This window comes from Chelonia mydas, chromosome 1, assembly GCF_015237465.2.
Source record: "Chelonia mydas isolate rCheMyd1 chromosome 1, rCheMyd1.pri.v2, whole genome shotgun sequence".
In the NCBI taxonomy this organism is placed as follows: Eukaryota; Metazoa; Chordata; order Testudines; family Cheloniidae; genus Chelonia; species Chelonia mydas.
In genome coordinates this window covers 326,206,472-326,232,565 of record NC_057849.1, presented here as the reverse complement: position 1 = coordinate 326,232,565, position 26,094 = coordinate 326,206,472, and the positions used below count along the sequence as shown (strand labels likewise).

The 26,094-nt window shown below is 41.1% G+C and overlaps 1 protein-coding gene across 2 annotated transcripts in view; it reads left to right on the top strand.

The window, feature by feature from the left end:
• The window catches only part of GNAT3 (G protein subunit alpha transducin 3), a 61,800-nt gene extending 37,767 nt beyond the window's left edge, over positions 1-24,033 (top strand). Inside the window, exons 3-8 of one of the 2 annotated variants that reach the window (XM_007060809.3) lie at positions 6,484-6,625; positions 14,080-14,237; positions 18,007-18,135; positions 21,019-21,148; positions 21,548-21,701; positions 23,266-24,033. In XM_007060809.3, the coding sequence (XP_007060871.2) occupies positions 6,484-6,625; positions 14,080-14,237; positions 18,007-18,135; positions 21,019-21,148; positions 21,548-21,701; positions 23,266-23,456 (904 nt within the window). In that variant the 3' untranslated portion in view covers positions 23,457-24,033. Of the gene's footprint in view, positions 1-6,483; positions 6,626-14,079; positions 14,238-15,759; positions 15,952-18,006; positions 18,136-21,018; positions 21,149-21,547; positions 21,702-23,265 lie in introns of those variants that run through there. The other variant, XR_006292549.1, reaches the window with a different exon arrangement.
• Positions 24,034-26,094: the final 2,061 nt, after the last annotated feature.

Sequence of the window (26,094 nt, the reverse complement as noted above, 5' to 3'; positions counted from 1 at the left end):
AATTGTTTTGTTGAAAACTTTCCTGTCAAAAACAGTTTTGACAGAAAATTTTTGACTAGCCCTAATGAGGCCATCCTAATACTACTAATATGATTTTTTAATGAATACATTACAATACTATATTTTCTATTATTCATCATAATGGAGATATCTGTAGACCTGATCCAAACCCCACTGAAGTCTGAATTATTCCATTGGCTTCTGTATTCTTTGGATAACAGCCTCTGAAACATAAAGGAGAATTACAGCTTATTTTCAGTTAGAATTGAAGAAGACAATTCTTCAGCTGTTAAAAGCTGTTCTTATCCTTCTGAGTATTTACAAGGTGATATCACTGGTTTTAAATTTTCTCTAAAGAAGGCTATGCTTTGAGAGTGCATTTGAAAATGTTTCCTTGCTTGTTAAAGTTATACATAAAGAGAATAGGGGACTGCTACTGACTAACTGTTCCTTGGGCTGGGTAGCTTGGATGCTGCCAGAGGACGTGAATATAAATATAAAAGCCTCAAGACAAAACAAGTATTTTTCTTTTTGTAATTACAGTAGCTAGTGCTATTTTGAGGCCCTCTATTTTCTTCCTTTCTTTGTTGTTCAAATGCTTTTAAGGATAATAGCAACATTTAAAATGACTGTTTGAAAATTATAAGTGCATTTGCCTGTCTTCCCTTCAGATGTTCACAACCCCCCACCCTTTAAAACAGACGGTAAAAACGTGTTCTTTTAATCCCACAACTTCCACACAACCTCTAATGCATGCATTGCTATGGGGCATGCAGACTAAAACGGCCAGCCTTAGACTTTGAATGCTCTGTGGTTTGGAGTTTCCTTATATTTCATGCCATTGTATGTACTAAAGCATCTGATTTTTATAGCTGGAGGGCTATAAAGGTCACTGCACAAGTTCCAAAATATCTAGAAAACATATCGGAAATAGTTTTTTTCTGTAACAAATAGCATATACAGAAAGTGAGATGGGATAGTACAATGTGGAGGTTTTTTAATACTCATTTGGATGACTTTCTCTTGACCTAGTTTTCCACTCATGACGAACATAGACATTCCACGCTCACCCCAATAAGTACTCCATGCCACCATGTATCCCCTACATGCCTCATATGTTACATACTGTCAAGGTTCCTCCCCCACTCTGAACTCTAGGGTACAGATGTGGGGACCTGCATGAAAAACCTCCTAAGCTTATCTTTACCAGCTTAGGTCAAAACTTCCCCAAGGTACAAAATATTCCACCCTTTGTCCTTGGATTGACCGCGACCACCACCAAACAAATACTGGTTACTGGGGAAGAGCTGTTTGGACACGTCTTTCCCCCCAAAATACTTCCCAAAACCTTGCACCCCACTTCCTGGACAAGGTTTGGTAAAAAGCCTCACCAATTTGCCTAGGTGACTACAGACCCAGACCCTTGGATCTTAAGAACAATGAACAATCCTCCCAACACTTGCACCCCCCCTTTCCAGGGAAATGTTGGATAAAAAGCCTCACCAATTTGCATAGGTGACCACAGACCCAAACCCTTGGATCTGAGAACAATGAAAAAGCATTCAGTTTTCTTACAAAAAGACTTTTAATAGAAATAAATAGAAATAAAAAAAAAATCCCCCCTGTAAAATCAGGATGGTAGATACCTTACAGGGTAATTAGATTCAAAACATAGAGAACCCCTCTAGGCAAAAACCTTAAGTTACAAAAAAGATACACAGACAGAAATAGTTATTCTATTCAGCACAATTCTTTTCTCAGCCATTTAAAGAAATCATAATCTAACATGTACCTAGCTAGATTACTTACTAAAAGTTCTAAGGCTTCATTCCTGGTCTATCCCCGGCAAAGACAGAATATAGACAGACACACATACCCTTTGTTTCTCTCCCTCCTCCCAGCTTTTGAAAGTATCTTGTCTCCTCATTGGTCATTTTGGTCAGGTGCCAGCGAGGTTACCTTTAGCTTCTTAACCCTTTACAGGTGAGAGGAGATTTCCTCTGGCCAGGAGGGATTTTAAAAGGGTTTACCCTTCCCTTTATATTTATGACACATACAATTGGCATTCATTTTTTCTTTCATTTTGAACGTTTCTAGAGGTTCTAGAGGTGTTTCTCATTCTGGGGCCAAGCCCAATGAAATCAATGGGAGTCTCTGAAGCCTTCCACTGTCTTTGATGGGCTTTGAATTAGATCCAATATATATTCATTTTGAGAATGTCACTCAAACCACTAGGCACTTCCAAAAAGGAAGGTAAGCTTTAAGCTATTTTGGAACTGTTTTAGAGAGGGGGTTTGGTACCTCACTGTATGCAAAGTTGTAGCTTTGCCTTTTCTTTTGTGATTCGGGTCAGAGATATGATAGGATTCATAGACATTCCATTCTAGTCCACTCCCATTCTCTCCTAGGCCTTGTCTACACTACGCAGTTTTGTTGATGCAAGTTATGCCAATGATCAAAAACCAATATAATTACATCGCTTGTGCATGTTCACAAAATGCTCCTTCTGTCAGCAGAGCGCGTCCACAGTTGGTGCTCTAGTATTGACAGTGAGACACTATCCCACTGTGCTACTTCCCACCTTCTGCAGCTAGGAGGTGTGCGACAGCAGAGTGGATCGCAGTGCATCATGGGTGTGGCTCCACATCCCATGATGCAGTGTTTTCCATCCCATCATTCCATAGGCTTCTGATTGCGTTTCACAGCATTTTTCAACAGCCCCTGTTTACTGTGCGCCCACCATCTCTGTCTGAAAGGACTGATCCTGCACTGCTCTCTACTTTTGTGGTCACTGTTATAAACATATTGCAGATGGTTATGCAGTATATCATGAACTCCCCATCTGAGCAGGAATCAGAGTTGCCTGACCTGCTGTTTGTCATGGAAAGAAACAACACCAGATTACTTTAGGCATTCATGGGGCAGCTGCACACGATGGTCCACCGCTTTTGGGCTTGGGTTGAGCACTGAGTGGTGGAATCACATCGTTATGAAAGTCTGGCATGATGAGCAGTTGCAGAACTTTCGGATGTGGAAAGCCACCTTCCTGTGTTTGGAGCTTGCACTGCGGCACAAGGTCACCAAAATGAGAGCTGCCCTCTCAGTGGAGAAGCATGTGGCAATTGCTGTGTGGTGACAGTTACAAATCAGTTTGGAGTCAGGAAGTCCACCGCTGGGGCTGTGTTAACGCCAATGTGCAGGGCCATTAATCACATCCTGCTATGAAGGACTGTGACTCTTGGCAATGTGCATGAAATAGTGGACAGCTTTCCAGCAATGGGATTCCCTGACTGCAGCAGGGCAATAGATGGTATGCCTTTCGCAATTTTGCCCCAGACCATCTTGCAATGGAGTACATCAATAGAAAGGGGTATTTTCCTATGGTATTTCAACTACTTGTGGATCACTGTGGGTGTTTTACTGACATCAATGTGGGGTGATCTAGGAAGGTACACGATGCATGCATCTTAGGAACATTGGTCTGTACAGAAAGCTACAAGCAGGGACTTTTTTTCTAGAACAGAAGATTCCAATGGGAGATGTTGAAATGCCCATATTGATTTTGGGAGACCCAGCCTACCCCTTAGTCCCATGGCTCACAAAGCCTTACACGGGAATCCTGGACAGCAGCAAGGAACACTTCAACAATAAGCTGAACAGGTGCAGAATGGTCATAGAATGTGCCTTTGGAATATTAAAAGCACACTGGCACTGCCTTTATGTCAGGTTAGACCTAAATAAGGAAAATATTGCCATGGTCATAGAAGCCTGCTGTGCACTCCATAATGTTTGTGATACTAAGGGTGAAACATTTCCCCCAGGGTGGAGTATGGAGGTGGATCGCCTGGCATCTGATTTTGAGCAGCCAGATACCAGGGCTAATAGAGGAACACAACTGGGGGAGGAGGGCTATTTAAATCAGGGAGGCTTTGAGGCAACATCTTGACAATGAGCATCAGTAATGTGTCTTTCTAAACAGCACTCTACCATGCTTTGTTAATTTTCATGAAAATTTTGATGATTCCTGATCAGGATTTGTAATCAGCCAATGATGAAATTGCCGTCATGTATTAATTCCAGCAGCAATCACCATGTTCTGGAGACAAATAAAGATTGGTTATCTTTCAGAGAGTTTATTTTTATTAAATTCCAATTAACAACATATACAAAAGGCTTGGTGGGAAGGCATATAATAGTAAAGGGCAGTGTAGGCTCTCATAGCTGTTTATAAGTCCAGCTATCATTTTGGAAGCTGTCCGAAAGCGTGGAGTGAATGAGTTACCGAGATGGGCTGGGAACTTAGAAGGAATGTGTGGGAGGAGTTTGGGGAGGGCATGGAAAACAGTTCTGTATCAGCTCAGGGGGAAGGGATGTACTTCCTGCATGTGAACGGTTTCAGACCAGGTTGCTACACTGCTCACCTGTGTGCCGCTTTGGTCCCTGCACAAGCAATTGCTGATTGACGTGGGAAAGTTTCCTACAGTGGGGGAAGGAACAGAGCTCTTCTCTCCTGTATCATGAGACAGACTCCTGGGCCTGGCTAGATCCCTCTGGAGTGGAAAAGAGATCTGGACTCACCACGCCACCAGACGACCCTGCCATATGCTGCACATCGTCCTCCAACTTGACCTCCTCATTCACGACTTTATCCTTGGGGTTGAGTCCACTGTCCGCAGTCTCCAACCTTGCCGAAGTATCCATGGAGCTCTTGGTGGTGAAGGTGGGGTCACTGCAGAGGATGGTGACCAGCTCCTTATAGAAGCGTAAAGTTTTCGGTGCAGCATCAGAGCAAAGGTTTCACTCCCTTGCATTCTGATATGCCTACCTCAGCTCTTTTATCTTTGCATGGCCCTGCTATGTGTACGATTCGTAGCCCTTCTCCAGAATGCCATGAGAAATCTGGCCATAGGTATAAAAATTCCTATGGCTGGAGCGCAGCTGGGACTGCACTGCCTCCTCTCCCCACAGTGCCAGCAGATCCAACAACTCAGGTGTGCTCCAAGCAGGACAGCATTTGCTGTGTGGAGCCACCATTGTCATCTGCGAAGATGCTGTGTGAGCTGTCCATGCCGAGCAAACAGGAAGTGGAATTTCAAAAATTCCCAGGTCTTTAAAGGAGGAGGGGTGGATGCCTGTGTACCTGCGTGCTAACTGCTGACCAGAGCAGTCACAAACGGCACTGTGGGACACCTCCTGGAGGCCATTTACAGCAACATAACCAAGTGCAGTGTCTACACTGACACTTTATCGATATAATGTTGCCGCAAAAAGCTCTTCGCCTCTCGTCGAGGTGGTTATATTTTGTCTGCAACGCAGGAGAGTTTTGTCGGCAGAAGGAGCATTGCAGTGGGTACACCCCCACTGTTTTGTCAACAAAACTGTGTAGTGTAAACAAGGCCTTAGTGTAGGCTTGTGCCTTGCAAGAAAACTCTCGCTGTACACTTCTGTTAATTCAGAACTACATTGTCACAGCCCTTATTCTACTGGGCAGGGAGTCCTACTTAGCCCTGTTTGGATTGTAATTCTGGCTACAGGGAAACTGCAGGAGTAGCTCACTTGGTACCCTTTCTTCACCTTTGAGTAAGTGGGCAGGAAGGGTGGGAGGAGTGGGAGTAGCCTTGGCTCTCTGCCCTGTATTTCCAGTCAAACACCTAGCTGGATGCACAGCAGGGAGTAAGCTGCACCCCAAAATGAGGGGAAGTAACTTATTCCCCTCCAGAGTCAGTGAGGAATTGTGTCAGAGGGCTTGTCTTCATGCACCGGGGCAGCTGCACCACGGTAGCACTTAAGTGAAGACGTGACTATGCCAAAGGGAGAGCTTCTCTTGTTGGTCTAGTTAATCCACCTCCCTGAGAGACAGTAGCTATGGCAACAGGAGAAGCTCTCCAGTCAAGATAGCACCATCTACACGGCAGGGTTAGGTCGGTATAACTATGTCGCTCAGGGTCGTGGATTTTCACACCTCTGAGCAATGTAGTTATACCGATATAGGTCTGTAGTGTAGACCCAACCTGAGTAACAATTTGTTCTCTGGGCTGTTCCTGGAGCAGTGCAATTAGGTGCCACCCCTAACTCAGACAGATCATGAAGTTCCAATCTATCCCTCAGTGTTAGATCTTCCATTCACCCTCACTGTCCATCTGGCTGTGAAATAGGAGAGCTACCATCCCAGTCCTTTTGTTCCCTTTAGCCCAAGGACTGTTCCCTGCTAGTGCCCTACTATATTAGCCACTCCAATGTGGGCAGAGATGTGTAGAGATAGTGGTCTCGAACCTACCCACCTCTTCACCAGCCAGAAGAGCTGGCTGACTTCAGAGACTCACAATTGGCTTCACATTTCCTGATTTACAAATGGTTCTTCTAGAGGAGGCTACATTAAGTTCTTCTTAGTATTCAAACAGAATTCAAAAGCACTTGTTATCCAGTTCTTCTTGAACCTTTACTTGAAAGTTATCTGAGATTGTTTTTCTATTTGCATCACAGGATCATCCATAAAGATGGCTTCACAGATCAGGAATGCATGGAGTTCAGATCCGTCATTTACAGTAACATATTGCAATCCATCCTGGCTATCGTGAAGGCGATGTCCACTTTAGGGATTGATTATAAAAACCCAGCCAGTAAAGTAAGTATGACATCTGTGCCTTTGAAAAGGCATACAAATACGAACGTTTGTATCAAGATAATGGATGCCTATGGGATAGCAAGAGAGCTCAGCCTTTGTTTTACTGTAGTGGACACATTTATTCTTCTTGAATTTTGTTTGTGTCACTGTGTCCTTCGGCATCTGAATTGTAACATTTAACACTGAATCGAACATTTTTTTGAAGGCTGACACATGAGATTCGAGATCTAAACTTTTGAGCAAAATGTTATTCAATTTGTACAAATATTGCCCAGAACCCAAACCAGTAACTCACCTCCTCGCCACTAATAAGAGAGATAATCCCTTTGTGTTTAACAGCTACTTTTCCACTGCTGTTGGGAAGTGCAATGAATTTTTCCCTTTTATGGACAAATTTGGGGGCTCAGTTTAGGGGCTGAAAGGTCACTGAGCCATGGTGAGAGTAGTACAGAGTTACATGGCCTGCTTGTGCTCCCCAGAGCTCCCACATTGTGCAGAAGCAGCACACCTACCACTGCATCTGTAAGGGGTGCAGCGTCTCCTCCCCTGTGTGGTTGCTTAGTTCTGCTGGTGGTGCACAGAGGAAGACATGACCTCCACCCCCCACTTCTCTCTCCAACCTCATTAGGGTGGCTGGTGGCACTAGTGGTGCTGGTACTTTCCAATCCCTGAGTACCCATCAAATATTTCCACTGTGGCTTGCACACGGTGGAGTGCACAGGGAGTAAAGGAGAATGGAAGCCCCTTGCTCCCTCACACACACTTTGTGCCCTTGCACACGGACCAGCCACTTTGAAGTCCTATTATGTATTAATGTTCCATATGCAAAATGAAAGCGTTAGGTCTACTCTTTAGAGATACAGACATACAAGTAATTCCCACTTCCTCCACACAAGAAAGTCTATTATCCCAGACTTTTCATGCAAAGCTCCCATCACTATCACCAGGAGCCGCAGGGACAGAACTCATATAAGGGCCTACATCTTCCCATTTAATGCTGTGATTAATCAATTCCCTGTAATTAACACATATATTCCCTACAATTCACATCTATTGCTCTGGAATCATACTATAGTAAGGTCATATTGGGCTTTCAGAGTGGAGAAGCCCCAGCAGGTACTGACCGTCTCCTTGTTGCTAAAATGGCAGTTACCTCCTGATTTCACTGCAAGACTATGCCTCTTATGACACATAAGGCAAAATGCATCTGAGAAAATTCAGCATTTGCTAACTCCGTCACAACAGAGAACAAATTTGACACAAATGGTGCTCTCCCAGATGACGTAGAATCAGCTTGGACAGCCATAAGTACAATCATCCAAGAAGCCAGAGATGCTGTTCCCAAACTGGAATGCTACAAGTGATTCCCTTGGCTATCTGATGAGATATTTCAAATTTTGCAAAAGAAATCTAAGGCTAAACAGAGCCATGATGCTGCTGAACAAGGTGTTTGCCATGATGCCATTGACAAGGCACTTTTTGGTTGAGAGTAAAAACGGGGCACGAAGCTTATTTTGACAACTTGGCAAAAGAGACAGAAGATGGAATAAGATCTAATAAATTATTCCCTGCATTCAAAGCTACTTACTCACTTCGATCAAAACTGGACTTTGCATGGGGTTTATGTGGATAAATACAGCTGATGAGTAAAACATGTTTGACCCAAGAAGTCCTCCAAAGATGGAAAGAATATTATGAGACTGCTCTTAACAATTGTGAATCAACTCCATGCCCATATATGGATGCATTGCTGGTAGTTGCATTTCCTGACCCTGAGACCTGTGTAGATGTACCTACATGGGAAGAGTATCACTGCCATGAAGAAACTGCAAAGCTGCCAGACCCAATAGCATAACACCTGAATTTCTCAGCAGCACCGGAGAACCCAGAAGAGCAGCATTTTTGTCTGGGCTTGTATTACTGGGAAGGTTTCAGTGGAGTGGAAGAAAGGGATCGCCATCCCACTTTATAAGTGCAAAGGTCCATGCACTTATAAAGTGCAGTGCAGTAGCTATAGGCCAATAACCCTGCTTTTCCCAGAAAAGTTTTTATGTGTGTCCTACTCATCTACCTCCAGCCTTTCCTTGTGAAATGCCATTGTCCAGAGCAATCGGGATTCACTGCTAGGCAATCTACAATGGACACTACGCTTGCTTTTTGTCTTTTATTTGAGATCTATCACAAATTCAATGGTGGCAAAAGGTGGGAAAATTTGCAGACGATACAAAACTTCTCAAAACAGTTAAGTCCCAGCAGACCGTGAAGAGCTACAAATGGATCTCTCAAAACTGGGTGACTGGGCAACAAAATGGCAGATGAGATTAAATGTTGAGAAATGCAAAGTAATGGACATTGTAAAACATAATCCCAACTATACATATAAAGTGATGGGATCTAAATTAGCTGATACCACTCAAGAAAGAGATCTTGGAGTTATTGTGGATAGTTCTCTGAAAACATCCACTTAATGTGCAGCAACAGTCAAAAAAGCGAACAGAATGTTGGGAATCATTAAGAAAGGGATAGATAATAAGACAGAAAATATCATATTGCCTCTATATAAATCCATGGTACTCCCATATCTTGAATACTGCGTGCAGATGTGGACACTCCATCTCAAAAAAGATATATGAGGAGAGATTAATAAAACTGGGACTTTTCAGCTTGGAAAAAAGACAAATAGGGGGGATATGATAGAGTTCTATAAAATCATGACTGGTGTGGAGAAAGTGAATAAGGAAGTGTTATTTACTCCTTCTCATAACACAAGAACTAGGGGTCACCAAATAAAATTAATAAGCAGCAGATTTAAAACAAACACAAGGAAGTATTTCTTCACACAACGCACAGTCAACCTGTGGCACTCCTTGCCAGATGATGTTGTGAAGGCCAAGACTATAACAGGGATCAAAAAAGAACTAGATAAATTCATGGAGGATAGGTCCTTCAATGGCTATTAGCCAGGATGGGCAGGAATGGTGTCCCTACTGTCTGTTTGCCAGAAGCTGGGAATGGGTGACAAGGAATGGATCACTTGATGATTACCTATTCTGTTCATTCCCTCGGGGGCACCTACCATTGGCCACTGTTGGAAGACAGGACACTGGGCTAGATGGACCTTTGGTCTGACCCAGTATGGCCATTCTTTTGTTCTTATGTCTTTGACAGCAATATGTGTAGACCTAAAGACCATCTTTGATTCTGTCACCAGAGCTACCCTATGGAAGGCTATATGAGGCACTTGCATTCCTGACAACCTCTTGAGGTTAATTAACGATCTGCATAATGACTGGGGACATGGATGTGATGGGGGACCCATAGGTCTGAGAGGTTTTACACTAGATCAGAGGTGAATCAGGGATGTTGTCCTGGCCCCAACCCTGTTCAGTCGTGCAATGGATTGGTTCCTTGAACATATCTCTGCAAATATGTGTATAGCTGTCAATTTAACTTCTAATACAGACCTGGATTAAGTGGATGATGTTGTCCTCTTTGGACAGGGTGTAAATTACTTTAAAGAGGCACTAGAGAGCTTTCAACACATGGCAGCTGCCCTTGGACTAAGAGTTTCTCTGGCAAAACCAAAAATCCAGAGTGATGGCGCAAAATTTCTGATACAGGACATCTGTGCTGCCTGACAAACCATGGAAGTAGTGGATGATTTCATGTATCTAGGCAGTAAATTGTCATCAAATGGGTACAGCCAGACACCCTGAGCAGAATCAGTTCAGCAGCCTCTGCCCTGAAGGACCTGCATAGGCTCTGGAGCCAAAAGAAAGTGAAATTATATGAAAAAGTTCAGATTTATCAAATCTGTGTACTTCCGATCCCCTTATATGGAACTGAAACATGGACATTGCTTACACAAGACATCAGAAGGCTGGACGCATTCCATATGCATTGCCAGTGGTGACTATTGGGCATAAAATGGTTTGATTTTATCAGTAATAGGGATATATTCTTGAGAACTGGCCTTGAGAGGACTGAAGACCTTAATGGTCACTGCTGGCTGACACTTTTTGGTCATATAGCCCAACTCAAAGATAAAGCTCCCGCACATCGAGCCCTAAAGGTTGGATTTGAGGTCAGGAGGGGGCACTGCTCAGCCAAAGACTGGCACCAGCCACATGGTCATCCACAATTAACCTGGCTGCACCAGATCAGTAATAACTCTGTGGTACTTTTAGATGCCAGGAGTAAAGCTGTACAATGTGGCCATGGACATTCAGTGCCATGGATCGTTGCCATCTAAGCGTATTGTTGTTGTTGTATAATTCATATCCTGTTGCAAATTTCTCAAAGGCTTAAGCATAGCCAGAATTTCAATTGGCTTTTCTAGTTATGGCATGAACTGCTTATTGAATGTTACCCTTACGTTCAATATAGGTATTCCCCAAAGATTTATTTTATATTGAATTGAAGCCACTTATGTGAAATTAACTTCTTATTCCAAAAGGCAGCACTTTATGATAATGGCATATGGTATTTTGGCCTAAAAATTATAAACAAACACTTTACAGTTTGAAGAAAATGAAGAATGATGAAACGTAGAAAAATATAAATACTGCTAGTTTATAACTAATAATACAATGAGTCTGCCCATATAATGTTTTATTCATAACTAGAGATGCATGAAAAATTTCTGATGAAACGCAAAACCATTTGAGTTTCATTATGAACTTGAAATGCATGTCACGTTTGTTCCAAGGATCCACCACTTGATGCCCCTTCTTGGTGAACCTGGACTAAATTATGCTTTCCATTACATCATACATAGTTCATGGGTATGGGGAACAGCTTCCATATAGGAGAGATTAATAAGACTGGGTCTTTTCAGCTTGGAAAAGAGATGACTAAGGAGGGATATGATAGAGGTCTATAAAATCATGACTGGTGTGGAGAAAGTAAATAAGGAAGTGTTATTTACCCCTTCTCCTAACACAAGAACTATTAATTAAGAAATTAATAGGCAGAAAGTTTAAAATAAACAAAAGGAAGTATTTCTTCACACAACACACAGTTAATCTGTGAAACTCTTTGCCAGAGGACGTTGTGAAGGCCAGGACTATAAAAGGGTTCAAAAGAGAACTAGATTAGTTCATGGAGGATAGGTCCATCAATGGCTACTAGCCAGGATGGGCAGGGATGCAAAACCATGCTCTGTAGTGTCGCTAGCCTCTCTTTGCCAGAAGCTGAGAATGGGCAACGTGGGATGGATCACTTGATTATCTATTATGTTCATTCCCTGTGAAGCACCTGGTATTGGCCACTATCGGAAGACAGGATACTAGGCTGGATGGACCATTGGCCAGACCCAGTATGGCATTCTTATATTCTTATGTTCTGACCCTTTCTCACAGTTTTGACCTGAGACTGGACAATACTCATTGATTTCAACAGGGCTTTGCTTTTAGATGCAAGTTTTGTTCAAACCCAAACCTATGAAGACTGAAGCAAAAGAAAATGTTTGCATAAAGTTCTTTGGGTGAAACTACTGAGTTTCACAGATCCTTATGGCTAATCCATTTTTTTTAAACAACCTTCAATTAAAGTACTTTACGTATTCATTTGAGATAGGAATAAAGGAACTTACATTTCAGATCAGACCAAGACTCTACATCTAGAGCAGCATCCTCTTTCATTCTATCCAATGTAATTGGATATTCTGTGGTATATGACACCCAAGTCTGTCAAATTTTGTGAAATATATTTGACTCCAGTGTTTGTATTTTACTGATGCTGGATATACTAGAAAGAGAAATAGACATATAATATATGGTCCACAGGACCCAATCGGCCCTCATGATTCACGCTCAACATCTGTTGTATTTTTCTCTTGTTTTCTCTAAATGACACTTTCCACCACAAAACTTGGAGGAAGTAGTTTTGTTATTAGTGATGTAGCTATTGTGCTCAGTATTGTGTAGATATAGGGTAAGGCTTAATTCTGTCACCTTTACTTTCACTGAGCAGTATTGACTCAAGCCAACATGAATAGGATTCATTAAGACACAGTCCCTGCCTTCAGTGATCGCATTTAGGAACAGAGGATCTACAAGACAGTGCTCCTGCCTTTTAGCCAGTATTGATCACTACTGCTACAATTTAAAATAAAGGGAAGAGTTTGTTTTGTTCTAGAGCAAAAAAAAAAAAGGGAGAATATTTCATTAATTTTTTCAAACACATCCATTTTTATTCTTGAAAACTTTCAAAATATCACATTTTCAATCAGTTCTAGTTATTTCTTCATTGTGATTCATTTGCTTCACATGTTACAGTTACCAACATAACTTTCTGCAATCAGCTTCATTCACTCTACAGTATTTATCTGGGAGTCGTGAAAGAGACCCAGGAAAAGTAACAAAACAAAACAACTTTCAAAAATTAAAAAGAGAACAGGCAATTTGTTCCAATGGTTAGAACACAAGACTTGGAATTAGGACACCTTGAGCTCATTCTGTCAAAGGCTTGCTGCATCTTACTCTGGGCAAATGCCAACATTATCAAAACTGTGTGCTCAAAAGTAGGTTTTTAAATCCTTACTTAGGCACCTAACTCAGTAGCCTGGTGTTGAACAGCCATAATACACATTCAAATTAATATCTGGTTGCAGTCATTTCAGTTGTCTTATTATATTACTTAGCTTGGTGAGAAATGATGATAAGGGATTATTTTCTATAATTATCCACTGATATGACAGTGTATCAAGTGATCTTTATATAATCAAGCTCTTTATTTAAACTCTGCTTCTAAGCCACTGGGTATTGAAAAAATATATATTTTCCGCACAGTACATTGCCTGCAGTCTTTTGTTGATTAATTACAACAGGATGCACACAACTATGAATAATATATTTAAAACTGCCACTCTTTTCTTTTTCAATTACAGGTTCCGTCCCTAAAGTCCACATCAGAAGGGAAATGCATTCATTAGCTGGATTCACTTATCAGCTTTTTGGGGGGGGGAGAGGGGGTTGTAGTGCCCTAAAGCTAGCAAAACCTGTGTAATTTTTTTTTCAAATTACATTAAAAATATCCTTAGGAAATATTTAAGTCTTAAATCTCACTAACACTTTAGCTCAGATGACATGTCTCTGACACTACATAAAAAAATCTTTCTTGCCATATCGATCTGCTGTGAATAGCTCTATTAGGATGAAATTGACCTGTGGTACAGAAAGCCAGAGCATGCTCTCTTAACCACTTAACTCCTGCTTTGGACCTGCACCAGAAGGTGGTGTGATAAGCTGCGAGGCCATGAAGGTGTGCGTATGTGCCCCCCCCCGCCCTCCCACACACAGAAAAGTTGCACAGATCAACATAACAATGACAAAAAAACCTGCAAGAATGAGAAATTACTAAACCACTGTGATTCATTATAGAATAAGTATGTTTCAGAAAGAGATCAAGGACCACAATATGTTTGAACTATATTTACTGAAATTTCCCTTTAGGAAGATGAAAGACAACTGTACACTATGGCAAATTCTCTAGAGGATGGATCCATGACTCCTGAATTGTCTGAAATCATAAAGCGACTATGGAATGACCCAGGAATCCAAGCCTGCTTTGAAAGGGCAGCAGAATATCAGCTCAACGACTCAGCAGTTTAGTAAGTGAAGAATTTTCCCTTAAGAGCGTTAGATACTGCAATGATGTGCTCTCAAGAAAGACCTAAAATTAAATGGTCTTTACCAGAGCTTTTAAAAGGTAGTTTCTACTAGTCATTCATTTATTATTGCTATCAGGGAAATATAGCAAATGTAGCCTGAATATTGTGAGAAAGGCAGGGATGCAGCAAATGTGGTGGGTGAAAATAAATGCATGGTAACTTGAAAAAAACCAAGACAATTTTTGATTTGCCTATGATGCATTAGTCACATTTAAACAAAGCAAACAAGTAATGATAAGAGGATATTTCATTCTTTGAAATTTGGTTGATAAAATAGTTGAAATATTCTTAGACTTTTGTAGGGTATTTGATTTAGTACAACACAACATTCAGACTAAAGAATTAGTACTATACAATATCAATTACATGGATTAAGAACGACTAACGGACAGATTTCAAAGTAGCTATCAATGGGAAATCATCACTGAAAGGGAGTGTTTTCTAGTGGGGTTTCCCTGGGGTTGGTACTAGACTATTATGTTCATAGCATTCAATCAGAGAAATTGTATAAAAAATACTTTCTGGAAGGTTGCAGTTGGAATGTAACACTAATTTATTTCTTAAAATCCAGAACCATAACACAAAGAACCAAAAACAGTGAGAAAGTAGAGAGACATAACTTATCCTACCTTACTCTAGGCTGGCTCTTGGAGACTGACTCTGAAAGACCCACTTCCCTTCAAACCCCTTGCAAACTTAAAGTGATAGCTTGTAATTTTAACACCATTTTCAATACACCAGATAGGTCAGGTGCTAGTCAAGATTTTCATCAATGATCAGGAAGTAAGCAGAAAATCATTGTTGATAAAAATGTGTGGAAGACACAAGATTGGTAGAGTGGTAAATGATGAAGAGATAATGGATACTTTTAAAATACCACTAGATACCAATGTGCATCTTTAGGCACCTAAATACCTTTGAAAATCAGACCTTTAGACCAGGGATCGGCAACCTTTGGCATGCGGCCCATCAGGAAAATCCACTGGCGGGCTGGGATGGTGTGTTTACCTGCAGCGTCTGCAGGTTTGGCCAACTGCAGCTCCCACTGGCCGTGGTTTGCTGTTCCAGGCCAATGGGGGCTGCGGGAAGTGGCGGCCAGCACATACCTCGGCCCACACCGCTTCCCGCAGCCCCCATTGGCCTGGAACAGTGAACTGCGGCCAGTGGGAGCTGCAATCGGTCAAACCTGTGGACACTGCAGGTAAACAAACCATCCTAGCCTGCCAGCGGATTTCCTTGGCAGGCCGCGTGCCAAAGGTTGACAATCCCTTCTTTAGACCCTGATCCTGTACTGTTAAAGTGCAAGTGAGTTTTGCCATTGCATTCAAAGCTCTCATGGTCAGTTTAAAGCCTACTGGAGCCAACTAGCCATTCTAACATTGCACTTAAATTGCTTTTAAAACTACTTAGATTGTAAGCGCTTTGGAGTAGAGACTGTCTTTTTGTTCTGTGTTTTGTTCAGGGCCTAGCACGACGGGGTCCTGATCCATGACTGTGGCCCCTAAATGCTATTATAATACAAATAATGCATAATAAAAGACATTTCCTCAGATGATGTAATTCAGTATAGCTCCACTTATTTCTATGGAGATACTCCAATTTACACCTGCTGAGGATCTGGCCCCACGAGTTTCATTGACTGATCTTTGAACTTTTTTGTTAGGTGAGTCCAGTAAGTTTGGACACTCTCCTTCTTTCCGGTGTTTTTATTGTTTGTTTGTTTTTTCTTAAACTTCTTGAACTCTGGAGACCATCTCTATGTTTAGGGTATCATAATTTAGAAATTCCTTGTCCAAATCAGTTCAAATTTGGCTGAAATCTTTTATCTTGGAATCAGACACAATCTAAATTTAAGGACAGTGTAACAGGGAAAAATTAGGGTTATAATAGAAATTCAGTTGCAGCCTGAACTATGGAATGCCAGAACTAGCACTTAATGCCTCTGGCTTGTTTAGGGACTTAACTGTTTTTGTGTTTAAGAAGACCCAAGGTGTGTGTATACTGACTAGCATATACACGTGTGCTTTACTACTTTTATACATAGTGAAGACTGCCATGGCTCCTGACTCCCACAAACTGACCTCTGGCTAGAGTAACTGCTAAGACGCATGCTCAGAGAACAGGAATTTAGACCCAATGAACGAGAATTTGATGGCAATTTTAAAACAATAGGTCAGCCATTTCTGCTGGACATATATAACAGACTGACATTGAAATGCTCAGCTGAGCTGAAGTACTCCTTCCTTCTTCTGTGAAGTCTATTCAGTTTGCAATATGAAAATCCCATTTGTTTACTAATCTGCAAGGACTGGAAAATCCCAGCACTTGCACTTTTTAAATTTGCAGGTATGTTAAACATTGCCGGATTACGATGGTGAGTTGCGGTGTTTGCTTTTGTAGTTCTCCAATTAGCTGAACTGTACATAGGCACATCGCACACAGGCTAAACCTTGTGTGAGAGATGAAAAAAGCACAAAGCCTAACAAACATCAGAGAGACTTCCATTTGGGCTACATTCATTGTTTGTCTGTGATAAACAAATCACTGTCAAAGTGCCGGCTCAGAGACATCCCAGAGGTCTGAAGATGATGACACCATTGTTAAACCACATATCAAAACTGATGTATTTTGCCTTTACATTTTGTTCACTATTTGGATATCAATTGTAAGAGTCAATATACTTATAAGCCAAAAAAGTTCTTGCCTTCCTTTTTGTTGCTGGTTCATAACTCTCTTTATGTTAGCGTTTAACTTCTTAATGGAGGGAATCTTTACATGTTAGGGAGTTGGGTTACTGTTGAGCCATTTCTAAACCTTTACTTGAAGTTAAAAGAGAGATAGGAGAAGGGTGAGCTTCAGGATGGTCAATGCACTCAAGACTCACGAGATCTGGTTCAATCCCTGGCTCTGCCACGGACTTCCTGTGTGATTCCAGGCAAGGCATTTAAACTTCTGTGCCTACTTTACCCCTTGGTAGAATGGGGATAGTACTCCCCATTTCACAGGGGTGTTGTGAGGATATTAACAAAATGGGCCCCCAACTTGGGTTAAGGCCTCCCTGTGCTACTATAATATAAATGTGAATCAACAGTAGTAATTAATAATAAAGAAGACACACACATTCCTGGACCTTCAACTTGTAAATTCATGCATGTGCAGGGAAATGAACCTTAGTTGTGAATTCTTCTGAACCATTATGTTCACTCATTATGACATTATTCCATTTAGAAGAGGAAAGATATTATAGCAACAACCTGGCAACATTGTCTGATGTTCAGTTTCCTGGAAGATCTCCTTCTACCAGATGGATTTTGTCATGATGGAACCTTCTACTTGATTGAACTAAGTTAACTAGACAAACTACCTTTCTGATCTGTGCTTTCTTAGCATTCTTGAGGAAGATTAAAGATGTGCTGGAGTTGAAGTTTTCCAGCAGATGCTAAATTCTTTTCTTGCTTCTGAGGGCAGATCCCCATTGAAACCTATGGGACACCACTCTGTATGTGAGAGTAGAATGAGTCCAAATAAACACTTTGACACAAGTGTAACTCCATTGACTTCAGTGGAGTTTCTCCCAGTTTACAGGAGTGGAAGAGAGAAAGAGAAGTAAACACAGGCCCATTTATATTGGGAAAAAAACACTCAGTTTTATTGGTATCAGAAATCTCCTTTGATTCACGGATTATTAAACTCTGCTCAATTTCTTTAGCTATCTCAATGATCTGGACAGGCTGACAGCTCCTGGATATGTTCCCAACGACCAAGATGTTCTGCGTTCACGAGTGAAAACAACTGGAATTATTGAGACTCAGTTTTCCTTCAAAGATATGAACTTCAGGTATAAAACCCTCTGATGCTTCTTGGTGGGTCTGTCACATTTCAAGGTCTTTGTAAAGGTTGAAAAAATAATTACAAAAGGCTGATTCCTCCGGATGCTACTTATCCAAAAAGGCTGGTATATTAATAACTCAGTTGTGGCATCTTTGAATCCTCTTTTACTTATTTGATAGTATTTTGCTTGTTTCAGTTATGAACTATGTCGTGAACTTACCAAGTTTAAGTTCATAATGAAATGGTTTTTAAGAGATCCCTGAGGAATTTGAATTAGGCTTTAATCTTGCAGCCCATACTCAGGCACAACTCCAACTGTCTTCCTGTCTGTGTACGGATTGCAGCATCAGAGACCTAAAAGGGCATCTTTACATCTGCAAACGTCTAAGAATCAGGTTTCATGCTGTGCCACCTTCATGGTGGCTTGTGACTCCTGTGCAATCTGGTTACCTAAATTATTTTAACAGCATGCAAATAGTTTACTATTATGGATTTGCATCTACTTTCTTTCTTCCTTCTTCGTCTTCTTTTTTTACAGCAAGAAGAACTATGATTTGCATTGACATTGAAAATTATTAGTGTGGGTCAAAAATTGGAATTTCTGTCCCATGTGAAATTCCAATACTTCAACATTTGTTTTCTTGGAACAAAAGTTCTGAAAAATATTGATCAAAACTAAATGGTCCAACATTTTGAAATCTTCAGTGTTTCATTTCAGTTTGTTGAACCAAATCACAATATTTAGTTTCAGCTTTGTTCAATATCTAACTGCCACAACTCCCCCGCTACCTCATAGTTTGGGTGCTTCATTCCCCCCATTCTCCTCTATGGGCTTGTCATAAATATAAAGGGAAGGGTAAACCCCTTTAAAATCCCTCCTGGCCAGAGGAAAAATCCTCTCACCTGTAAAGGGTTAAGAAGCTAAAGGTAACCTCACTGGCACCTGACCAAAATGACCAATGAGGAGACAAGATACTTTCAAAAGCTGGGAGGAGGGAGAGAAACAAAGGGTCTGTGTGTCTGTCTATATGCTGCTTTTGCCAGGGATAGAACAGGAATGGAGTCTTAGAACTTTTAGTAAGTAATCTAGCTAGGTATGCGTTAGATTATGATTTCTTTAAATGGCTGAGAAAAGAATTGTGCTGAATAGAATGACTATTTCTGTCTGTGTGTCTTTTTTGTAACTTAAGGTTTTGCCTAGAGGGATTCTCTATGTTTTGAATCTAATTACCCTGTAAGGTACCTACCATCCTGATTTTACAGGGGTGATTCCTTTACTCCTATTTACTTCTATTTCTATTAAAAGTCTTCTTGTAAGAAAACTGAATGCTTTTTTCATTGTTCTCAGATCCAAGGGTTTGGGTCTGTGGTCACCTACGCAAATTGGTGAGGATTTTTACCAAACCTTTCCCAGGAAGTGGGGTGCAAGGGTTGGGAGGATTTTGGGGGGAAAGACGTGTCCAAACTACGTTTCCCAGTAAACCCAGTTAGAGTTTGGTGGTGGCAGTGGTTATTCCAAGGACAAAGGATAAAATTAATTTGTACCTTGGGGAAGTTTTAACCTAAGCTGGTAAAAGTAAGCTTAGGAGGTTTTCATGCAGGTCCCCACATCTGTACCCTAGAGTTCAGAGTGCAGGAGGAACCTTGACAGGGCTGGACTCCATCTCTCACCACTGTCATGGGATTCTCATGATGCACCCTGACAATCCAACTGGGTGGGGGATGGGGATACTGCAGGGCACCATTAGAGATGTAGTCCAGCCAGGGAGCCCAGCTCATAAGGAAGAATAGGGGCATGAGTCACCTCAACTACAACTCTTGTGAGTAATTTAGGCAAATCCAGATTAATGTCAAATGGTCCCAAAACAAAATGTTTCAATTTGACAAATTAATATGTTTCAATTTGAGTTGACTCCACTTGGATTTTCTCCATTGAGAAAAAATTTAAAAAACCAGCAAAGTCAAAAATTTTCCATAGAAAATTTTGATTTTCAAGAAACTGCATGTTTCATTGAAAAAATGTTGATGAAAAATTCATGACCAGCTGTCATAATTCTGCCTTATTCTTGAAAATTGGCCATGTCTGCTTCCAACTAAGGTCTTTTCCAGACACAGAGTAAAACATCCCCCTGCCAACACACCCATACTTCCAATTAAACAATTTTTGAAAGGGTTCGTATTAAAAATATACTAGTACCTCATAGCTCAGCTCGATGATCAAAGGCTCCTAAGTGACTAAATCCCTTTTAAAAATTAGATTTTTGAATCCTAAATCAGTTAGGCATTGTGGTGCTGAGCGCAGCAATACGTAAATACCTTTAAAAATCTGAGCCTTAATTGCTACTGCTAGGTCAACCAGTGGCTGGCTTCCCCTTACTCCTATGTTTTCTATTGATCAATCTGCCAGTTCTCCACATGCACAAGAATTAAACAAAGAAAATGATAATGGATTTGCGTTGCTTTTTTAAAAAAGTTAGGGAGGCTCCCTGCCTGTGCCTATTACAAAAGGCCCCCTCCCCCATTCATTTCAATGGAAAATTTAACGTCCACTCCTGCACCAAGCTCTGGGTGGATGGGTTTCTTCACCTGTGCAGAGCCCTAGTGACTTAACTGGAGCTCTGCATGAATGTATGGGGCCAGCCACCCAGAGCTCCCTTGGAGAAGTAGGGCTTTGATTTGTACTGGATCCCCAATGTACATTTGGAAGAAAAAATGCAGGTCTGCTTGGCTTCCCCGAGGGGGAAGGAGAATAGTGCCCACCCAAGGCTTGAGCCAGCTACCTATTACAATATCCATCCATCTCTAGTTACTTTGTGTACTTTGGAGGTGTGAGTGTGTCTTCAATTATCTACTGTTACACACAGTATGCATGTTATTTTTTTCTGCCCAGAATGTTTGATGTGGGTGGACAGCGATCAGAGAGAAAAAAGTGGATGCACTGCTTTGAAGGAGTTACTTGCATCATATTTTGTGTTGCACTCAGTGCCTATGACACGATCCTGGCGGAAGATGAAAATGTGGTAAGTCAGAAGGGAAAAAAAAAACAACCTCTTGTGAGTTGTGAAGATTTAATGTGTTCTCTGATGGCACATTAGAAACCTTCCCTTCCCCTGTTTGCCAGAAGCTGGGAATGGGCGACAGGGGATGGGTCACTTGATGATTACCTGTTCTGTTCATTCCCTCTGAAGCACCTGGCATTGGCCACTGTCGGAATATAGGATACTGGGCTAGATGGACTTTTGGTCTGACCCAGTATAGGCATTCTTATATTCTTATGTTCCCTTTCCTTTTCCTAATAGCCTTCTTTTAATGGTCAACACACTATACTGGTATATTGATAGAAGACCATATCAGAGTACAAGTAACACAAGGTGATGGATGCTGTCAGCTTCTAATCGGCTCCTTTTGCATTTTAACAGAACAGAATGCATGAAAGTCTTCACCTGTTCAACAGTATCTGTAATCAAAAGTACTTTGCTACCACCTCCATTGTGCTGTTTCTAAATAAAAAGGACCTCTTCCAAGAAAAAATAACAAAAGTTAATCTCAGTGTCTGCTTTCCAGAATATGATGGTAAGTTGTAGGTTTCAAGATGAAAAATACATTCAAATAGTCAGCATAGGCAAAGCTGCCGAGAGCTGTCAGAAGGTTATTAGGACAAACACGCACTATGTTATCATCATTCTGTGTGGATGCTATACTGATACACATCAGACCAAATTCAGAACCAACATAAGCAGGTGCAATGCCATTGAAATCAATGGAGTTTCACCTACTTACACCAGGCCTGAATCTCGCCCTTTTTTCTGCATTCCATAAAGATATACTGTAAAATGTGTGAATGCCGGTCCTTTTGGGAGGTTATAATTTCTATGGATATAGAAAAAAGTCATTGTTACAGGCTGGTACAGCAGAACATATAAAGTCACGTTATACTGCACTAGTAGAAAAACAGTGCCATGCTCCAGACTGTTATCCTAATATGTACATTAAGGCCCAAATTTTCAAAAGTGACTAGTAATTTTGAGTGCCCAACTTGGAATACCTTTCACAGGGGCCCTGATTTTCAGAATATGGGTTCTCCAGCACTTTCTGAAATTCAGGCCCCTTAAAGGTGTCTCAAGTTGGCTACCCAAAATTGCTACTCAATTTTGAAAACTGAGGCCAAACAGTGAAACAATATTGGCCAGATTCAAAGGAGCTATGCTGATACCGGCTTAGGACGTGGCCTTGCATAAACATGACTGAGGCTCACCATTGTCTTTAGGCAGCTATCAGCCAAAAGTTTTCTCCTCCACATCTGCCCTTGCCTTAAAGTGGATCCCCTGAACCTCCTTCCAGGATCCTTCTTTCTGTTAGGGAAGGACAAATAGGAAAATTACATAAAGAAACAAATATTGCATCCTTAGACCCACTTGGCTTTCTTGCTTTTTCTTGATCTTTTTTCCTCTTTCTTCTTCTTGCCTGCCTTCCTGCAGGCCTTTTCGTTCCTATTTTCAACTCTTTTCTTCCTTTCCATCTTTGTCCTGCTATTTTCTCATCTCTTCCTGTTTCTCCCACTTACTGCTCTCCTCCCTTTGCCAAGTCCCCCAACTCTTTTGCCAGTAGAAAAACAGCTCAATTTTCCAGACTGTTTCAGAAGGGTCTAGCAATTTTGAGTGCCCAACTTTTAAAGGGGCCTAATTTTCAGAAGATGGGTTCTCAGCACTTTCTGAAAATCAGGCCCCTTTAAGATATCTCAAGTTGGCCATCCAAAATTGCTAGTCAATTTTGAAATTTGAGGTTTATGTGGTTTTCTTGCTTTTTCTTCCCTTTTTTTACCCCTTCCTCTTCTCACCTTCCTTTCTGCCAGTCCTTTCTTTTCTATTTTCAACTCTTTTCTTCCTTTCCATTTTTGTCCTACTATTTTCTCATGTCTTCCTCTATTTCTCACACTTACTGCTTTCCTCCTTTTGCCAAGTCCCAAAACCAGACCAATTATTTATATGATGAAATATGAATTTTGGTGCTCAGCTTAGTTTCAGAAATTTCAAGGGTGGGTGCTTCAAGTTATCTTCCTGACAAAATTGTTTGTTATCAGCTGCTATGAAGCCTTTGAGGAAAAATGTTTATGTCATCCACTGTTGTTTCCAATTAGGACAAAACACATTTGAAGATGCGGGAAATTACATCAACAAGCAGTTCCTAGATTTGAATTTAAAGAAAGAAGACAAGGAGATATATTCTCATATGACCTGCGCCACAGACACCCGGAACATCAAGTTTGTTTTCAATGCAGTAACAGACATCATAATCAAAGAAAACCTGAAAGACTGTGGGCTCTTCTAACCATTCGCTCCCTCAGCCCCGTCCTCTCTTTTTTCCTCTACCTCTCTCTTCTCACCTCTCTTTATCCTGTGTGTGGGTTGTGGTGGAAAAATGAGAGGAAAGAGAAGGTGCTGTCAGCTGGGCTTTGGTTAGATGTAACTTTATACCTTGGATGTAGTTTGCATTGTAGAACAAAGACCCCTGTGTAAGGAGAGTCATGAGATTATATGATCCTGATGTTGAGAGATTCTGTGCTCCCATACCTCTTATTGGAGTCAGTAGGAGTTTCCCACTAAAATCAATATGAGTTAAAGGTGATCAGCACTTCTCAAGATAAGGTCATTTATTCTTCAGTGAGGGGGGGAAAGTGGGGGAGAGTGAAAGACAATATGCAGGAAGGATTGTGCTGAGGGTTTTTTAGATTTAAGAAAACCTTAATATTAAAAAAAATACCAGTAAATATTACCCAATCATTTCAGTTCAGTTTTCTTTTGTTTTCATGTTACATTGATGGTTCAAAATTATGTTGCATTAATTCAACATTTTTATGCAAATATAGAATAACATGCCCCAATGGAATTTTAGATTGTTGTATTTAGTTGGCTTATGACACAAAAGTTTATGGAATATATATGTATAAATACATACATACTGTGACAAAACTCTGTCCTTGCCTCCGTGGTCCCTTGCCTCCAGGGTCCCGCATTTCCTGGCAGATTTCGCTAGCCTCAGAGGCTCACTGTGACCCTCCACGTAACCCTTCTTTCTCTAGAGACAAGGGTCACAGTCTACTGAGCCGTTTTCATCATAAGCCAGCAAGGGAGGTGAGGAGAAGTTATCCTTCCTTGCACAGTCTCTGTTGTCTCCCAGTCTCAGTGATTAATCAGGGGGCAAATGTGGGGGGGGGGCAGGAAGAGCCGGGGCCCACCCTCTACTCCGGGTTCCAGTCCAGGGACCCTAATAGTATCAGCTATGGTAGCTGACCTTTTAGAAACATGACATGTACAATTCCCTGGGCTACTTCCCCCACAGCAGCCCTCACTTCCTCAAGCTCTGCTTCACCCTTACCTCAGGGCCTCCTTCCTTGTGCCTGATATGGTGTGTACTACTCAGCCTCTCCAACAGCGCGACTTCCTCCCACAGCTCCTGACATGCACACCCACCTGACTGACTGGGAGGCTTTTAACTAGTTTCAGCGAGCCCCTGATTGGCTTCAGGTGTCCCAATCAACCTAACCTTCTCCCTGCCTTCTGGAAAGTTCTTAATTGGCCCCAGGTGTCTTAATTGACCTGGAGCAGCTTCCATTTAACTTAACCTGGTACCAGGGATTTGTTTAGCCTGGAGCTAATGTATTTATCTCCCACTACTTTTCTATAGCCATCTGGCCTTGCCCCGTCACAATATGTAAACAATTTATGCAAGAGCTATATACAGAATTTGAAAAAATCTAATATTGGAAGCATGGGGCATCCAATTTTTGAAAATATCATTGATATGCGGTAGAGCAGAATTAGAGATATACCTTACAGTACATCCCTTAAGGATAAACTGCAAATCTTTCTTTGTAGCTGCTAAAATATGAGTTTATGTTAAACCACTTTTCATAGTATGATAGCTGCCATCTTGGAAGATTGAAAGTTCTATATATGTGCAGAAAGTTAAGAGGTATAGAGAACAGTCTATAAATATATGAAGAGGGCAAACATCAAAGAGGGAGAGGATTTAAATGTAGGATTAGTGGAATAAAATTAAGAAAGGAAAATTTTAGTCCTAGTTTCAGGAAAATTCTCTTGACAGTAACACGATTACACTGCGTATAGTCTTTCACTTGGGACTTTTAAAATTAAACTGAACAAAACACTAGAAAATTGAGTGTAGTGGACAGTCCTGCATTACACAAGATGACCAAATATAGTAGAGTCTGCCATCCCTAATATCTGTGTTTCTATTAACTTCTGAATTGCAGCTCTTTACTTGATTTATTCATTATTTGTATTTTCAGTAATGTGTATTCAATGCCAAGGCCTTGGGTTGACTTTAAATCAACAAATCACTTTTAAAATGAACCCTGTCAAGAGTGGCAGCATCAAAATTAATTTCTGGATGCCATGATGGTATAATGCAAGGCAAAACCTTTTTTAAACCATCCCTATTAATTGGGAAACCCATGCATTATTTATGATATTGTTCACACCACTTCAAGCAAGAGCATGAGCAAATGAATGGAACTTATACTGTGCCCTGAAGGTCAACAAATGTAAATTGCACACTCTGGGGTTTTATGCTGCATCCTCTGAAGCATCTGGTGTTGGCCACTCTCAGAGACAGGATTCTAGGCTTCAAGACCCATTGCTCTGATCCAGAATGCCAATTTATTTGTTCTTAAACTTGATATCTTGCAAGCCAGCAACAGGAATGAGCTTCAGCATTGAAGGCCCAATACCAAAAATATTCTAATGCTCCCAAAAGTGCAAATCTAACTACTTTTAAGAGAAGCACTTCTTCTGATCTCAGCTGTCAGAAAGGCAGTGTCTGTTGTACCCAGAACCAAGACTATGACTGTAAAATGACCAGTTTTTCCCTCAGGAATATTTGCGTGCAAAACCTGATATTTTCACAAATTCTGCCAACTAAGCAACTCATCAACTTGCTTAAAGCC